This window comes from Rhamphochromis longiceps, linkage group LG7 (assembly GCF_057381845.1).
Source record: "Rhamphochromis longiceps isolate RC_006_pf linkage group LG7, R_longiceps_female_GT1.1, whole genome shotgun sequence".
NCBI lineage: Eukaryota > Metazoa > Chordata > Actinopteri > Cichliformes > Cichlidae > Rhamphochromis > Rhamphochromis longiceps.
The window spans coordinates 22331372-22347952 of record NC_140563.1 but is presented as its reverse complement, the minus strand read 5'-3'; the positions used below and the strand labels follow the sequence as shown (position 1 = coordinate 22347952).

General features: G+C 40.6%; 2 protein-coding genes across 3 annotated transcripts; both read left to right on the top strand.

Annotated features, from left to right (window-relative positions):
- Positions 1-9500, top strand: pdia3 (protein disulfide isomerase family A, member 3). Its single transcript, XM_085412866.1, has 13 exons — positions 1-309; positions 1377-1455; positions 1572-1689; positions 2154-2261; positions 2436-2565; positions 2680-2796; positions 4012-4137; positions 4455-4634; positions 6779-6887; positions 7780-7908; positions 8135-8214; positions 8880-8937; positions 9018-9500. Exons 1-13 carry the CDS (start codon positions 176-178, stop codon positions 9126-9128), a joined length of 1479 nt encoding a protein of 492 aa, XP_085268992.1. The 5' UTR covers positions 1-175; the 3' UTR covers positions 9129-9500.
- A 1007-nt stretch (positions 9501-10507) lies between these two features.
- On the top strand, positions 10508-15079 carry isg20 (interferon stimulated exonuclease gene). Of its 2 annotated transcripts, none has more exons than XM_085412867.1 (4): positions 10508-10646; positions 12231-12902; positions 13880-14080; positions 14259-15079. In XM_085412867.1, exons 2-4 carry the CDS (start codon positions 12261-12263, stop codon positions 14454-14456), a joined length of 1041 nt encoding a protein of 346 aa, XP_085268993.1. In that variant the 5' UTR covers positions 10508-10646; positions 12231-12260; the 3' UTR covers positions 14457-15079. The 2 variants fall into 2 exon arrangements, with proteins under 2 accessions (XP_085268993.1, XP_085268994.1); XM_085412868.1 differs by lacking the exon at positions 10508-10646 and adding an exon at positions 10673-11530.
- The last annotated feature ends 1502 nt before the right edge of the window (positions 15080-16581 follow it).

The window sequence follows — 16581 nt, the reverse complement described above, 5'->3', positions numbered from 1 at the left end:
GCTACACCGCCTCCATTCCTTTCTCTTTCGACCAGTCTGCGCTTGGCCTTGTCTGAGGAACTCGCATCCTTGGCTTTCCCCTTGCAGCACAGCTGAAGAGGGGCGCTTCTACAGACCCCATCTGCATCCTAAAACCGTTCTGTGTAACTAAAGGACTCAGTAAGCGCCGTGTGCGATGTTGAGACTCATCTTTTTGGCCGCTCTCGCCGGGTTCTCTCGAGCCAGTGATGTGCTTGAGTACACGGATGATGATTTCGAAAGCAGGATCGGAGACCATGAGCTAATTCTCGTGGAGTTCTTTGCCCCTTGGTGAGTCTTGTCACATGTTTTCTCCGAAGTATCGGAGAAATTTGCATAAGTGAAAAACGCGAATCCTAGCTTGCTCTCTTTGCGGTTAACAGTTGAGCGGTACCCACTTGCAGAACTCTCAGTATCGTGGATGTCAGTGGGCAATTTCGTTTTGTCGGAAACGTGCAATTAATTGTGCAAACTGCATCGCTGTTTGTTGCTAACTTTAATGGAGGCAGAACTGTCAAATTCGCTCGCTTCTTGGCGTAGGACCAGGCATTAGCATGTTAGCTATTAGTCGAAAGGCACAGGCTAATTCGCTATGTGTTTTGCGTTTTATTTTACGTCGCATTTTAAGAGGTGCTGCAGTTTAGTGGCACACTGAAAATGTTACCTTAAACAGTGACTAACTAGTCGTATTTTAACTCCGCTTAGTTTCCGGGTTTTTTTTTTAAAGAAAAAAGAGATTATGTGCGAATGAGGCTGAGGAAGTTAGGGGGTGTGTCCATTCATTGTTGTAACCTTCTGATTGGCCAGGAAAGTTTTGGTGTCCACCTGGGATTGGCCCAGAGGAAATGTGACGTGTACCCTTGTGCTAAACTTGAATAAAATAAAAATGTACAGTATTCCTTATAATAAAGCACTAACGAGTACATTTTGTGCTGTCTGGTCTGCTGTCTTTTCAAACTCTGTAATTGTTTGAAAAAGGCAAATATTCACAAATTTTTATGAAGATTTAATATTTAGTCTTGGTTTTATTTTCTCAATATAATCTAAACCTTTGGGTTTTCGACCTACAGAAAACGCAAGCAATATTATAATAATGGTCTGTCTTATATTAAGGACAACTTTTATATAGGTACCTGAGAAAACATGAAGCACAGCTGTAACAATATGTGGCTAATTAAATCTTCAGTACATTTTTCATGTTTTTGCTTGTACTTACACCTGTTTCCATTTATTCAAACATAGTTAGGTTGCATCATCAGATTCCACTAGGTCTACCTTGAGGTCTTCATCTGGCTAGGCCCTAAAGTTTTGTTGTTGTTTTTTTGCTTGTTTGACTAATCCATATCTTCTGACTTTAGGTGTGGCCATTGTAAACGTTTGGCACCTGAGTACGAGGCAGCAGCCACACGTTTGAAAGGCATCGTCTCACTGGCCAAGGTACTGCACAACACAGATCACTTAACTTTGTCCACTTCAGTGTGGCTTCTCTGCACTCTGAACTGCAGTGCTCTGTGTCTCATCGAAAAGTGAGAATAATTTGCTTTTCTGCTTAGGTTGACTGCACTGCCAACAGCAACATATGCAGCAAATATGGCGTCAGTGGCTACCCAACCCTCAAGATCTTCAGGGATGGCGATGAATCTGGTCCCTATGATGGTCCCAGAACTGCAGGTATTGCCCTCATGTCTTTTAGCACTGGAAGATCTGAGAGTTAGGTGTTTAACTTGGCGTTCGATCTGCCTCTTGGAGGAATTCTTTATATGTGAAAATGATATCCTTAGTGGAATGAGGGCTATGTGGAGAGGTAACTAAAGGATACAGAGTTTTCCACAACACCAGCTTTAAAGGTAAAGGAACAAGACATGGCTAACAGTGACGGAATTTTCAACATAAAATTCATACAACTGGAACCTCGTATACAAAAGAGCATAACGTTCGTACTCTGTTAAGCTGAACTTTCAAGATAAAACCAGCAAGTTTTCTACCACAAGAGATGTGAATTGATCTCTTTGCCACATCACCCACTCATTCAGTTTGTTTGCATCTTAAATCAGTGTACAAATGAGCAGGCGACTGGTCCTGTGGCTCTTCGTTGTCTTTTTGCATCCTTCTCACCTCACTACTTCTCTTTGCAGATGGAATTGTCGGCTTCCTGAAGAAGCAGGCTGGTCCAGCTTCTGTGGTGCTCAAGGATAACGCAGACCTAGAAAAGTTTCTTGCAGATCAAGATGCAAGTGTTGTTGGTAAGCATCTAGTTAAGGAAACTTTTCTAAAGGTCTTTTTAAAGCTCTTCACTAGTAACATTCTTCATAATTTAAAGTTTAGGGTATTTTATGTTACTCACTTTTTGTTCAGACACTATTGCCGCTTTTTGCTGCTGATATTGAATCCTGGTCTGACTGACCATTCCTTCCCAGGATTCTTTGCTGATGACAAGAGCCAAGAACAGGCTGAGTTCCTGAGGGCAGCGAGCGCCTTGAGGGACAACTACCGCTTCGCCCACACAAACTCTGAGGCTCTCCTCAAAAGCCATGACATTGAGGGAGAGTGAGTAGATCTCTTTAGACGTCTCTCACCAAACCATTTAAAAATAACACTATTGCACATTTGGTCTCACCTTTGTATCTGCTGTTAGTGAAATATTTCTTTCTCGGCTTACAGGGGAGTCGTTTTGTTCCGTCCACCCCAACTCAACAACAAGTTTGAAGACAGCTCGGTCAAATTCAGTGAGGATAAATACACCAGCAACAAAATCAAGAGATTCATCCAGGACAACATGTGAGTCCTGCTTTTTAGAAGAGACACTTTGTAGAGGCATCAAAATAATCAGTCTATAAATAGTTGATCTGTTTAGGATTAAATACGAAGTCAATTTTCATTCAAAGGTACATATTTACAAGTTTGGCCCAGTGCCAACAGGAACTTGTTTGGTAGGCAGTTGTCCTCTCGGGACACAGTTCAGTTCTGGCAGTAGCAAAGAGTTTGGCACTGAATAAATATTACTTCATAGTAAATTGGCCTCAAAGTGTAATAACACCAGTAGATAATTGAATCTTCAGTTAAAGGAAAAAATGATTTTGTGACCCATTGTGTAATCAGTCTTGAAGGGGATCAGCTAAGATGGAAACTCTGCTGTTTGAGGTCTTGTTTATATTCAGAGTGTGAGTTTGACCTCAACCCACTTTATAAAGTACATGCAGTTGATCCAGGCAGATTTGTTTTGTTCCCCCCCCAACATGGTTTTAATTGTATAATTCTGAAGCTCATTAATATGAAGCTTACTTTGGTTTTTTTTAATATGTTTGAACTGTCCCTTCAGTTTGAATATTTAAAGGGAAATCATGCTCGTTCTAGTTTTATATATACTATTGGATTTTGGTACTAGAGTAGCTTTGCATGATTCACATTTCAAAATGGGCTTTAATTATCCTATCTGGGGATCTAGATCTCCCTTATTTCAGTTCTGTCTGACACAAGCAGATTCAGTTGGTCTCCCTTTTAAGCAAGCCTTTTTGTGATTGGCTCTCCTTGCAGAGTTTGAACTGCAGGTGGGTGTAGCTGCAGAAACCTGAGAAAGGTTTAAGGGTATCCACTTAAACTGACATCAGAGAGAAGAAAAGAATGCACCTGAAAGTAGTTTAGCGCAAGCTGGTGTTCAGATATGCACCTCCACCACTGCAACAGCGTTACAGATAATAGGGACTTGATATGGGTTTTATTTTGGGTAATAACTTTGACATTTGACGCACCTGCAGAGAGCAGTTGTTTGCTTATCTCCTCCGCGTGGTTTACAAGTGCTCCTGCTATAACCAGTCTACACATGTAGTGTTTTTGTTTGTTTTTTTTAACCCAAGCCCATGTGCACACAATGCAGGATACTCCTATTTATTTGTTATTTCATTTTGCTTCAGCATCGCAGATTTGGAGGCTAAACTCAAAGCTCTACTTTGATTTATTTATTTATTTTTTGTGTGTGTTCTTTGTTTTTCTCAGCTTTGGATTCTGTCCCCACATGAATGACAACAACAAGGACCAGCTGAAAGGGAAGGACCTTCTGGTGGCTTATTATGATGTTGACTATGAGAAAAACCCTAAAGGCTCCAACTATTGGAGGAACAGGTAGGTGTTTGGGGGGGGGGGGGGGAAGCTCATTTAAGGTTTGTGGTGTTTTTCTGTTTCTGAAGCTGCCGTTTCCCTGCAGACTTTAAATCTGCACTGTGCAGAGATGGCTGATTCTCAGATCGATCTTGAATATCATAAGTTTTGTTTTCTGTTTAGTACAAGACCATGCACCTCCCCTTTGGCAGTTAGCCACATGCTAAGAAACGAAAATGAGACCAGATCTTTCTGTTTTTTTTTAATACCTTAATTTAATCCTCCACAGTATTATCTTTGTTTTTGGCAGCATGATTAAAAACCATCTTGGCATCTTTCAGGGTGATGAAGGTGGCAAAGGGCTTCCTGGATCAGGGCAAGAAGCTGAACTTTGCTGTAGCTAACAAGAACATGTTCAGCCACGAGTTGTCTGAGTTTGGCCTGAATCCCAGTGGCGAACTGCCTGTGGTGGCCATCCGCACCGCCAAAGGAGACAAATACACCATGACTGAGGAGTTCTCGTAAGTCCAGGACAACTTTTCACCACAATTCCCCACCAGTGCACACACAGATCACGTCACAAGTTGCTAGTTGGATTTAATAGAACCCTTGCTACATAGAGTATAACTCTAAACAGTGTAGTTTTGTGATGGAGTAATCTGGGAATATAATGAACAAGACTGCATGTAATTGCCAATTTGACCCCCATTCAGTTACAGATGGTAGCATTTGGGAACTGTTTAAGCTCTGTCTCATTTGCAGCATATCTGAAGTAAGAAATTGACCTTATTGGATAAAACTGATATTGACAAAGTTTAAACTTTAAAATTTATATTTAAGAAAAGGTGATATCACAGTATTTATTGCACAACTCGCCTTATCACAAAATGTATAAATGTGGTGATTAGGGATGGGTACTGGTAGTAACAGACCGAAAAGCAGCGCACATTTCGGTGCTTTATTTCAGTGGGTTTTTTGTTTTGTTTTTGTTTTGTTTTTTTTCCTCTTTCCTGAGCTGTGATACACTTTAGATTCTAACCAATCATTTTAACTCATTCACTGCCAGCCATTTACAAATCGGGTAACTCCCCACTGCCAGGGTTTTTGAGCATTTTTACTCATTTTTGAAGAGCCACAGAAAACTGTGTGTTATGATCATATAAACGCTGAACCTACCAAAATGAAGAACAGACTCTCTGCATTCATCCAAAAAAAAAAAGCTTGTTTCTACCATTTTCCATTCATTAGTAATCAGCTGTAGAAGAGAGGTGGGTTCCACCAAAAATGCCTGTTTTGACCAAAAAAAGGGAGAAAACGAGCTTTTTGTGAAAAATACATTTCAAGCAGAAAAGTGCCTTTGACACTAATATTTCTTGCTTTGTGACACCTCTAACATATAAAATAGTTTTTCACTTCTATAAAACAGAAATAACACTGAGAAAGGTTGTTTTATCAAAACAATTTATTTACAAATATATGAAAAAATAAAATTCACTGACAAGCTGCCAGAGGTTGTATTCTAGCCCCTCCCATTGAAAAACGTAATTGACGTCTATAGACGTCAATGGCAGTGAATGAGTTAAGTTTCCAAGGATAGTAGGCGGGTCCAGGTCCGTGCGGTTTTTTTTTTTTTTTAGTTTTTTTTTTTTTAGTTTTTTTTTTTTTTTAGTTTTTTTTTTTTTTTAAGAGCAGAGCTACAGATTAAAAATGCCCAAGGCGAAGCGGTCGAAAGTCTGGCTGTACTTCACAGCAAAATATGCAAACTCAGCAGCCTGTAACAAGTGCTTTAAGCTGATACTGTGATACTGTCAAAGGAGGTAACACCAAGAATCCGATTAAACAGCTGGCGACGCATAGCGTTTTTATTTTTTATTTTTTAAAGCCGAGAAATGCGCCGTATTTGATAGCTTGCTGTGAGACCTCACATCGAGCACATCTACTGCGGGTGGGTTGCCTGTTATCGGACCCGGAGTTAGCAACATCCCCCAAAAACCCGAAGATTAGAGTCCTGGCCCCTAGTCCTGCCAGTGTAGCAGAAATGATGACAGATGATGATGGCAGCAGCAGCCGTTCTTCTCTGGGTCAGTAGCTTAATGTTGTTCGTGTGTAATTTACGTTGAGTAGGCTAACCACGTTATTACATTAATGCATGTAAGGTGAACTAGCAAACATCATCATAGCTACATGCGGCTGTCCTCTTGTTTGATGGCAGATACTCCCTTCACCCTGGCCAAAAAGGCTAAAATGACCAAAGAAAAAGTGGAAAACGGTTAAACATGAGAGGTTTTTGGACAAAGTTTGTGGGGTTTTTTTTTTTTTTTTTTTTTTTTTTTTGTCTGTTTGTTTCTTCCTCCAATTGTTTAAGCACTGCTTCCAGCCAAGAGTGATACCATATATGCCCCATAGCTTCAGGAAAGACTAACATTGTTATTTTTTTTTTTTTTACAAAAAAACAGCTGAACATGTGAGGTTTTTGGACCAATTTTGTGTTCTCATTCTTTATGGGATAAAACCTAAGCGATACCCATAGTGTCTGATTCCCACCTCGGTTGCCTAAGAAACTAATCGGTAGATGAGGCGCTTGCTAAAAGAACGGTGCCTAGTTAATGACTTCCAGCTCAAGGAGAATTGTGACTTTACTGACTCGTTGAATGTCTTTCAACAGTCGTGATGGAAAAGCTCTGGAGCGTTTCTTGCAGGACTACTTTGATGGCAAGCTGAAGCGCTATCTCAAATCAGAACCCATCCCAGAGAACAACGATGGACCTGTTAAGGTGAGATCAATTTTTTTCTGACACTTGTAAGATTTGTACTAAACACTTTCTTTGTGTATCATGGACATGCTTTATGCTTTTAAACGTACATTAAGGCTAAAGGGGGCCTATAATCATTTACAGCTGCAAATGTTTATTCTCTGCCTCGGCTGGAGTAGCTTTGACTCATTTAAGAAATGATTGTCATGCTGAGGTTTAGTGCAGTTGCCTAGTTTGTCCAGTCTCTGAGGTGAACTGCCTTCAAGTCCACTTTCTTTTTTAGTAGCTACATCTTATTTGAAAGATTTCAGCCGTGGATGGATGGAGCTCTGTGCTGTGTATAAATGCACCGTGAGGATGTGCAATTATCCTGGATACTCTGCTTAATTCAGTGACAACGCATAATCACAACTCATATAATCGGTCTACAACACCCCCCACCCCCTTCCTTTCACACTCTTGCCTCATGTTTTGACAGCTTTAACGGAGATTAAGTTTTACTGTTGCCTAGGACTAGAGATAAAGCCTAAGGCCGTTTGTCCACTGCAGGAGCTGTCAGTCAGATTATTCCTAACAGTGGAACCCAGCACTCTCGATTGGGAACAGCAGAACAAATTTGCAAGATGGCTTAAAAAAAAAAATGATAATAATTAAATGGATCAATGAGACTGCAACTCTGGTGAGGTACAAAAGTAGTGAATCAGAGGTAAAAATGTTTTCAAAAACCAGAAAGATCATTCAGTTCATTTGGAAGCAATGATTTCATCATCTTACCTCATCTGGATTACTGAGCATGCATCAGCACATTAGTAGAAACAGACAATAGCCTTTGAGTGGAGGAAGTTCTGGGTACTTCAGGTGGGAAAATGGCTGCAGTACAGAACCAGCTCTAATACCTGCAATGTCTCTTCAGGTTGTGGTGGCTGAAAACTTCGACTCCATCGTTAACGATGACAGCAAAGACGTGCTGATTGAATTCTACGCTCCGTGGTGCGGGCACTGCAAAAACCTGGAGCCCAAATACACAGAGCTGGGAGAGAAGGTGAGCGAGCGATCCTGAACTGCTGCTAGTTCAGATCTTTCACATTAAAACAATAACATGTTCTTAAGTAACTTATCCAGAACTTTAAGTCATGTGACCTCCTGGATTAGCTTGCTTTTGTTCTGGCTTGCATCACCCAGCCTGTAGACTAGTCTAACGTGTGGATGTTAAGGTTTAGTGAATTGTCTTGGAAAGACTTAACAATTTGCCCTGTTTGTTTCTAAAGCTGGCCGATGATCCCAACGTCGTCATTGCCAAAATGGACGCCACAGCCAATGATGTGCCATCTCCATATGAAGTCAGCGGGTGAGTGCTGAGTCATTTAATGTGACGATAAGGCTTGGGCTGTTAATTAAATTAAAGGTTTATGGTTCCCCCCCCCCCAACTTCATGCTGTGGACAGTTCAAGATGAGCAGCATCAGTGAAAGTGAGCAGCTGAGTGTGGTGAATTGTTAAACTCTTTAGTAGCAGTCAAAGCAGCTAGAATATGTTTTAATTTTACAAAAAAAAAAAGAGGGATGAGGTATGTGGGACAGAATTTTGCAATATTGCAGATTTTCTTTAAGCGGAACAGTCAGGACATTCTTGTACCATGTGAAGGTGTACAATTTGGGTCAGCCATAAGCTTCACGCTGAGTCCTGTATGTGACATTAGAGTGAATTTAAAGACCATATCTGTCTGCCATGATGACAGAGCATACAGTATGTTCCCTTCAACATAACTTGGAGACTGTTCCTGTATTCTCTCAGCTACATATCTTCATCACTGATAAAAGGGGGGGAGCAGAACACTGCACATGAAACTGCAGACATCCTGAAGCTTAATTACAGACTGATTATGATTAGCTGTGAGCTATGTGAGAAGCTTGACTTTGGGAAAGGTGAAGGAACTCAGGTTAACATGCATGTGTGATTACCTGTGCAGTTTGATACATGAAATCATAATCTTTGTCCTCAACCTCTGTTCTAGATTCCCTACAATCTACTTTTCTCCAGCTGGACACAAGTTGAGCCCAAAGAAATATGAGGTGAGTGTCTGTTAAAGTGCCATTCACAGTGGCAAAGTGATGTCTGTGCTTTGCTGATGAACCCTCTGCTTTTGCTGCAGGGAGGTCGCGAGGTGAGTGACTTCATCTCCTACCTGAAGAGGGAGGCCTCAAACCCGCTGGTGATGCAGGAGGAGTCCAAGAAGAAGAAGAAGAAGAAGTCAGAGCTATAAAAGCTCCAAACAGGAACTCAGCAGCACCCCTCCCTACCTCCACCACCACAACAGGAGGATTGGGGAAGAAAAAGAACTAAATTATATTCCTCTCTCTTAGTGAACTACCGAATGGTCTGAAGTCAAAGACGTGGCCCTTCCTTTAGGTCCTCATTGCACTGGGAATGCTGTGGAAGGTGGAGAGGTTTTGGCCAGGGTCTGCCCAATATTTCAAAACAAACCAATTTTTAGGGAAGATGGGATGACTTTTTTTAAAACATGAGATTTCTATTTCCCCTGGTCTTGTCTACTACACCTCAGGCTGATGCACTTTGGTTTGATACAGTCTGTCATCTGTCGCTTTAGTTTCTTGTTGTTGTCATCAAAGGGGAATCACGGTAATGGTGAAATTTTCTTTATTTTATTTTCTTTTTTTTTCTTTTTTCTTTTTTTTTGTAACATGCCTTTGATTTTGTACATTTGGAAGGATTGTGAAATAAAAAGGCCCACAAAACCAAAATGAACTCTGAAGTCTTTTCTATCAACTCAAACGCTTGTTTGGCACACACTTAGACATAGTTGATCATTTTAATTGGAAATTAATATTTGGTGGCTAAATGTGAACAACTGATGTATCTGTAGTGAAACTGAGACTTAAGCAAGGTGTGTGTGTGTGTGTGAGAACATCTTCAAAAACAAATTTGAGTTATTTGGTTATTTACCTTAAATATCACTAAACCAGCCTCTTGGGCTGGAGAAAGTTATCCCAATCACAAAATACTATAAATATAAGCCAAATAATCAGTGCATCTACATCATTTTTCTGATATTTACTGATCTGTAGCTTTTTTTATTTTTTTTGGGGGGGGGGGGGGGTACAGTTCACATGTTGGAAATCTAGATGTTAACCTTGATTAGAAGCTAAAATGCCACCGCATTTTTGTAAATGGGGACATTTATAGTCCTACAATTAATAATGTGGGATTCACATGAGATTTATTTTAGTACCTCTCCACTGAGTGCAAAGAAAGAGAGGTGTTTTGTTAATGGGACATTTCCAAACCCTTAGGCTATATTACAGGTAGCTAATGCTAAAATCTTTATTTATTTTTTTTTTTTTTTTTCATGTGTTTTTGGCAGCGGTCCGAATTACGGACTGTATATAACATACAAGATGAGATCACTTTATCATCTCCGTAGGAGATCAGAGAGCAACTACAGTCCCATACAAAACTGATTGCTGATGTTGCTGCAAATAGCAAAAACCTAGAGTCTCTGGAGGAAATGAAGACGCTGATGGATTCTCAGACTTTTCTTGTGTATTTATTTATTTTCATATTTGTCACGCTTACATGTTTTACATCATCAAACAAAGTTTAATATTAGACAACGCACGGGTACGCACCCAACCAATAGGCGGCGACTCCGCATGTGAGTTTGTCTGAGTAAACTAAAGAAGAAGAGATTGAACCAATGGGATTAAAGAGTAGAGGCGATTTGTCCGGGCATGTTCAGACCCTACACGTGCTGTTTCAGAAGGTAACGTAAGATATTTTTACTCTTTCTCAATTCATTTCTGTTCTCGTGTTTGTCAGCGTTCAGAAATACGTCGTTTATGCTTGTAATCGATCTCAAGGGGCGTTGTCTTATTTTTAACGCGACTTTCTGCGGCTCGCTGGGGTTTTTCTTTTTATAATCAAACTGAGAGACAAACTGTGTTTAAATACGTGGAATTTCCAGCTGAATTTAGTCACATGCAAACTCGTTTTACATGAGCTTCAGTTTTTTTTCCTGAAATGTTACCGGCTAGTGTTTGATTTCAAAAGTGCCAAGCGCGTTTTTTGTAAAAAAAACAAAACAAAACTGTAAGCTTTTACAATCTTTCAAGGCCTCGCCATATCCGGATCATCCAGGCGGATGATGTTTGGATGATGGGTGCTTTGTATATACAGCCTGAATTGTATGCTGGATTTATTATTTATCAACATGAAGACTGGCGAGGAAAAAATTTTTAAACTTTAACTTGACACCACCATCATATTTATGCCACTAAGAAGAGTCAAACTCTGCACTTATGGGGTGTTTGTAATGTGTTAGTGTCAGGTATGTGGCCCTTAAAGGCACCCGTAAGTATGGCCACGTGTCCAGATTATTGTAGCTGGAGAATTACGATGTTCAGGTGGTATCAAATACGTTAGTCTCAAACTTTTTTGCTTTATTGTCTTCATAGTGCATGAAGTAAAAAACGGGGCTATATCAAAGTGATTTACTTTCGCATTGGCTAAAATTCCCTTTCAGGTGTACCAAAAATGCGACTATGCAGGGACAGTCCTCCTTGGGTGTTTTTCCAATCCTAAAAACGTGAAGAATTCCTCATGTTTGCAGAACATCGATACAGCCTATGGGTCTGAAAAGTGGAGCAAGTGCGCAAAATGCCTTACATTTGCATTTATTAATTCATTCATCCCTTATTTGATCGGGTCCATTTAGGGATCACCACATCTCCCTTCATTTCACACAATTCCTAGGATCCTCTTTTATCACCTCAGACCTTTCTCTGCATGTCCTCTTTCACTACATAATTAATCTACTCTGTGGTCTTTCTCTTTTCCTCCTGCCTTACAGCTTCATCTTCTCCAAGATATTCACTCTCCTGCTCATGCTCAAACCGCAATCTCAAAGTCTCTAGTTTCAGGTCATTCCAGATGAAATTTGAAGTTCTGGTTATTGTATTAGTATTAGGAATTACACTGGGTGTGGTCCTGCCTTAGCCAATCATTTCCTCCTAAGATGGTGCTTGTGATTCCACCAGACCTGCTTCATATTGCTGGTTCTATTGATGCTGTGTAAAAAGCAGATAAAGAGGGAAGCTGTGCAAAGGATGAAACTAAACTGCATGTGAAACATGGTGCTAATTTGTGCCTGGTGTATTCCTTGGGTTATCCAGGATATGCTAACCGGCTAATGACTTGTCAATCCCCATGTACTGTGTATTGTACAGGAATAGTTCATTAACAATTTTTTTTAAATCATTTTCACATCATTTCAATAATCTGCAGTTCATGATGAGCCACATTTTTAATAAGGGTCATCACTATCCTGACTTTTGTGTTGTTTCCTCAGACATGACTGTGAAAACTGTTCCACGAATCAATGATGGCAGAGTCATCAAACAGGAGAAAAGCCTCCTCACGAGGTCTTCTCAGCAATTATCGGTATCTCTGTAAAAAAGCCATGGTGCTCTGCGCCATGGAGAATGCAAGAGCCAGGAAGAGGCATCAGGAAAAGAGGATAATCGCCAACATGAAGATGAAAAGAACGGACGCCCACCATGAATCACTTGATACAAACGTATTGATCAAAAGGTCTAAAATGAGCGCTCCAGAACAGGAAAATCAAAGCACTTTGAACTCTGAAAGCACTGATCTATCCAAACATACATCAGTGTCTGGAACAGCTAACCACCACTCTGTCATTGCGGCCCTTGGAGATCGGTGGGAGATGGACAGTGGCTTCTCCTCTGAAGCCAGTCCTCCAGCCAGTGGTCGAAGTTCGCCGTGTTTCAGCTCCTGCCCGACTACAGTGGTGGCATTGGACTGTGAGATGGTGGGGACAGGGTCTGGAGGACGTTGCAGCGAGCTGGCCCGCTGCAGCATCCTGGACTATCATGGGAACGTGCTGTATGATAAATACGTGAAACCCTGTCAGCCTGTCACAGACTTCAGGACTCGCTGGAGCGGCATCCGAAGGCATCATCTCCTCAACGCCACACCCTTCATTCAAGCCAGAGAAGAGGTACGTCTGAGTGTTTGTAGACAACAGTGATGAAAGATTTAACCTGGGCTCTAAAATAGAGACTGTTCTCCTGGGATAATCTGGTGGATTGAGGAGAAAAACTTCAGTTTAATCATTTTAGGACACTCTGTCATCATGGGGGGAGGAGGACTGTATATCAGACTTTTGTTCTAGCATGTGCCCAACTTGAGTTTTTATTTGAAGAAAGTGGAATCCTAACTTTTAATTTTTTCCCTTCAGCCGATAACCTTGGTGTTATCGTCACCCCACCGGCAGTGCAATAGGGTGGTGCTCAAATGAACACAATAGATGCATTAACTAAAACTCTTGGCCAAGTTTAAATCTCGATGAATCATCCCTTTTCTTTTTTTTTTTTTCTTCCTTGTTTTGTGTAGTACCAGGCTGAAAGTGTAAGCATGCTTGGTCTTGCTCTTTATTTGTCTATTTTAACATGTTAAAAAAATGTGGAAATGCAATGCACTACTGGAAGCTAATCGGGGCAGTACCGCTTATGTCGTCTGCCAAGACTAAGCTCAATACTAACGAAGAAGAACGTAGTGCGAACTGCAAAACAGGAGGACTGAAACAGATTTTAAAAAATATAAAAGCATTTCACAGAAAACAAAGTTAAATGCAGACTGTGTGTAGTCGAGCTTTCCTTCCACAACAGCACTGCTGCAGCGCACGGGCACTTAAAACATTGTCACTTGACTTTATGATGAGTTTAGAGCCCTTAGTCTGTCACAGGACATAAGTATGAAGACTTCAAGCTAGAGCCGAGAGAGACTGAATCTGCAAATTAGATTACAAATGAAATGCATGACAGCAGAAATCTAACCCCTGAATTCTGGAATTACTTCAGTAAACTTATTTGAATCTGTTACAGTCTAAAAAAAAAAAAAAAAAAAAAAAATTAAATGTTAAGTAAATTGTCTTCCTCCTTGTTCCCTTGCATGGATTCTCACTCTCTACCTTAGATCCTCAGTATACTTGAAGGCAAAGTGGTCGTGGGCCACTCCATCTATAATGACTTTGAGGCACTGGACATGGTTCATCCCTGTCACATGGTCAGGGACACGAGTACAACGCGTCTCCTCAGCCGGTTGGCCGGTTTCCCCAGTAAATGCTGTCCCTCCCTCAGAACGCTGGCAAATAAGCTGCTGAACAGGAGCATACAGGTGAGAGCTTGAGATGAGAGGACGCTCCAAAACAAGTGATGAGCGGCTGTTTTGGAAAATTGTTCCTTTCAGGTCACAGCATTTTTCACTGAAGTTATTTTCTGGTATCTGAGACTAGATTTAGTAATATGCTCGTGTAACTGTTGTTGTAATCCTGTGGATCCTATCACTCTCTCAGGTTGGGAAGCGAGGTCATTGTTCAGTGGAGGATGCTCAGGCTGCGCTCGACCTCTACAAGCTGGTGGAGGGGGAGTGGGAGCAGGAGGTGCAGAACAAGCTGAGGGATGACGACGCTCCACTCGAGCCAAGCTTCTCCTCATCAAAGCACTACATGCAGGACGAGTACTGGCCGGATGACATCATTGCTGATGGCTAATAGGAGAAAAGTAATGGTGGGACAGTGGGAAATACCTCAGCAGGCTCCTTTTGCGTGATGATGTTCGTAGTCATCAGAGCAGGTTCAGAGAGTTAATGGAAGTCCGATCTGAATGAATGTTAGAAATGTTAAATTGAAGGTGTCCTGAATCACTTTGGAGAGAAATGCCTTTAAAATGTGGAACAAAAACACTTTCTAACTTATTGCGTTTAACATGTTAAACATGTTCAGAGCTTCTAACAAAAGACTTTTGGTTGTCTGTAGAAATGGTTGATCAAATTAGTCGTTCCAGACTTGATTGTATTTATAAAGTAAGAGTTGGTGCTCTTGTATTTGAGGTTTGCAGTTCTCTAACAAGTATCTGCTCTTCCTTGAAAAATTCATCTATTAATTGGAAAAGATGACATAAATGTAGCTGTTCTTGAAAACACAAGATGAATGACTGCTTTTGAAATGTTAGTTACTGCCTTGATAGAAAAACTTGGAAATCACAAATATTACTATGAGCTGATATTGGTCATGTGGACTGATTTTAGCAGGGTTCGGTTAGTATTTTGATCATCTCACATTGTAAGCTGCTCTGAAATGTCCTAATAAAACTGCATCATGTTTAAAAACAAAAAGTCCCATTGTTTGATATTAGTGCTTGTGAGGATAATTTTAGAAGTTCACAATGCAGACACCTCCAGCCTCACTAAAGTCATTCCCTGATGATGAAAGACCTTTACTGTACATTCTTCTTTCAGGTTGGTTTCCTAAGCACACTGTGTCATATCAGTTCAGGTTGTGGGTTTCTGTTAGCACCAGTAGCATTACATAATGAAATCTCACTTTAAGTGTTGGGAAATAATTTGGGGATCATTCAGACCTACTATTAAGTGTCACAAATACAGGCTCAGCATGTGAAACGATGTGATGGCACCCTGGCCAAATAGGTTACAAAACCCCTTCCATAACCTGGCCCAGTATCCTCATTTAACTTGGCAAAAGCTGTTTTTAGAGGATAAGCCAAACAAAAGGAAACATACTTGTTTCCAGACAGCGATTTAACTAATGTGCACAATTTACTTTATGTAGGCGAGTGCATTAAGCTGCAGGTAGAGCTGTACATATGTTTTTACATCTCATGCTTTAATTCTCAAGCATCTTTATACACACACATACACAAATGCACACACCTAAAGGCTGGACTTGGCCCTAAAGCTCAGGCAACAAGGGAAGAACAGAGCATAGCATTGTTTGCACAATCCATCTAATTTTGCTCCACAAATCGCTTTATTTAGCAGATCAGACCTGAATTAGCAGATTACTGGTTGGTTGGCTGCCTGCACCTTCGTCATAGCATCATCAGTGACGTTAACACGGTCGGGGTCATTCTGTTTAGCTAAAACACAAGATTATTCATGTTTGAACAGAGAAATGAAATCGCCAATAATTTTTTTTGATCATGCTTCACTGTGCTGCATAAAGATAACTTTAGACATTGGTCTCGCAAAATGAAGAAAGTGACTGTTTCATGCAAAGTTGTGTGCGTGAGAACTAATCAGATCACAGAGCAGTGTGGAAAGTTTAAGATCTTCTGTGGCCGCACATATGTCTACAGGCAGATCTGTGGGCTTGTGTGTGCAGATATGCAAGAAAATGGTGTATATTTTGAACCTTATTCATTATCTTAGCTGCTTCCTTTATTCCATACGTGTGACATACCCAATAGAGAAAAGATGTCTGACAGTTTTTGCTTTTATTTTTTGCTCTTGGTCATCTTTCGGTTATAGCGATAAGATTTTCTGAGTATTTCACGTGTAAAAGCAACATTCAGAGGATGATCAACCATATGAACCTTTTTGAAATGTTACCTACAGATGAAGGCGATACACTAAACATCGCAAGAAAATACAATCACAGAGTTATGCAAAATTGGCCAGCAATTTCTGCATCAACTTCCTCAGATTAGTAACCACTCTTCTATATAAAATTCACTTCCTTGGATAATGTTTCGAGTGCACTTGAGTTTATTATCCTGTTCCAAGACGGCTTCAGAGCGTGCACAGATGGCCTCCCATGACCTTTAAACACTATTTCGAGTTGCTGAGCCACTGAAACAACTAGAGACACATTTCCACTC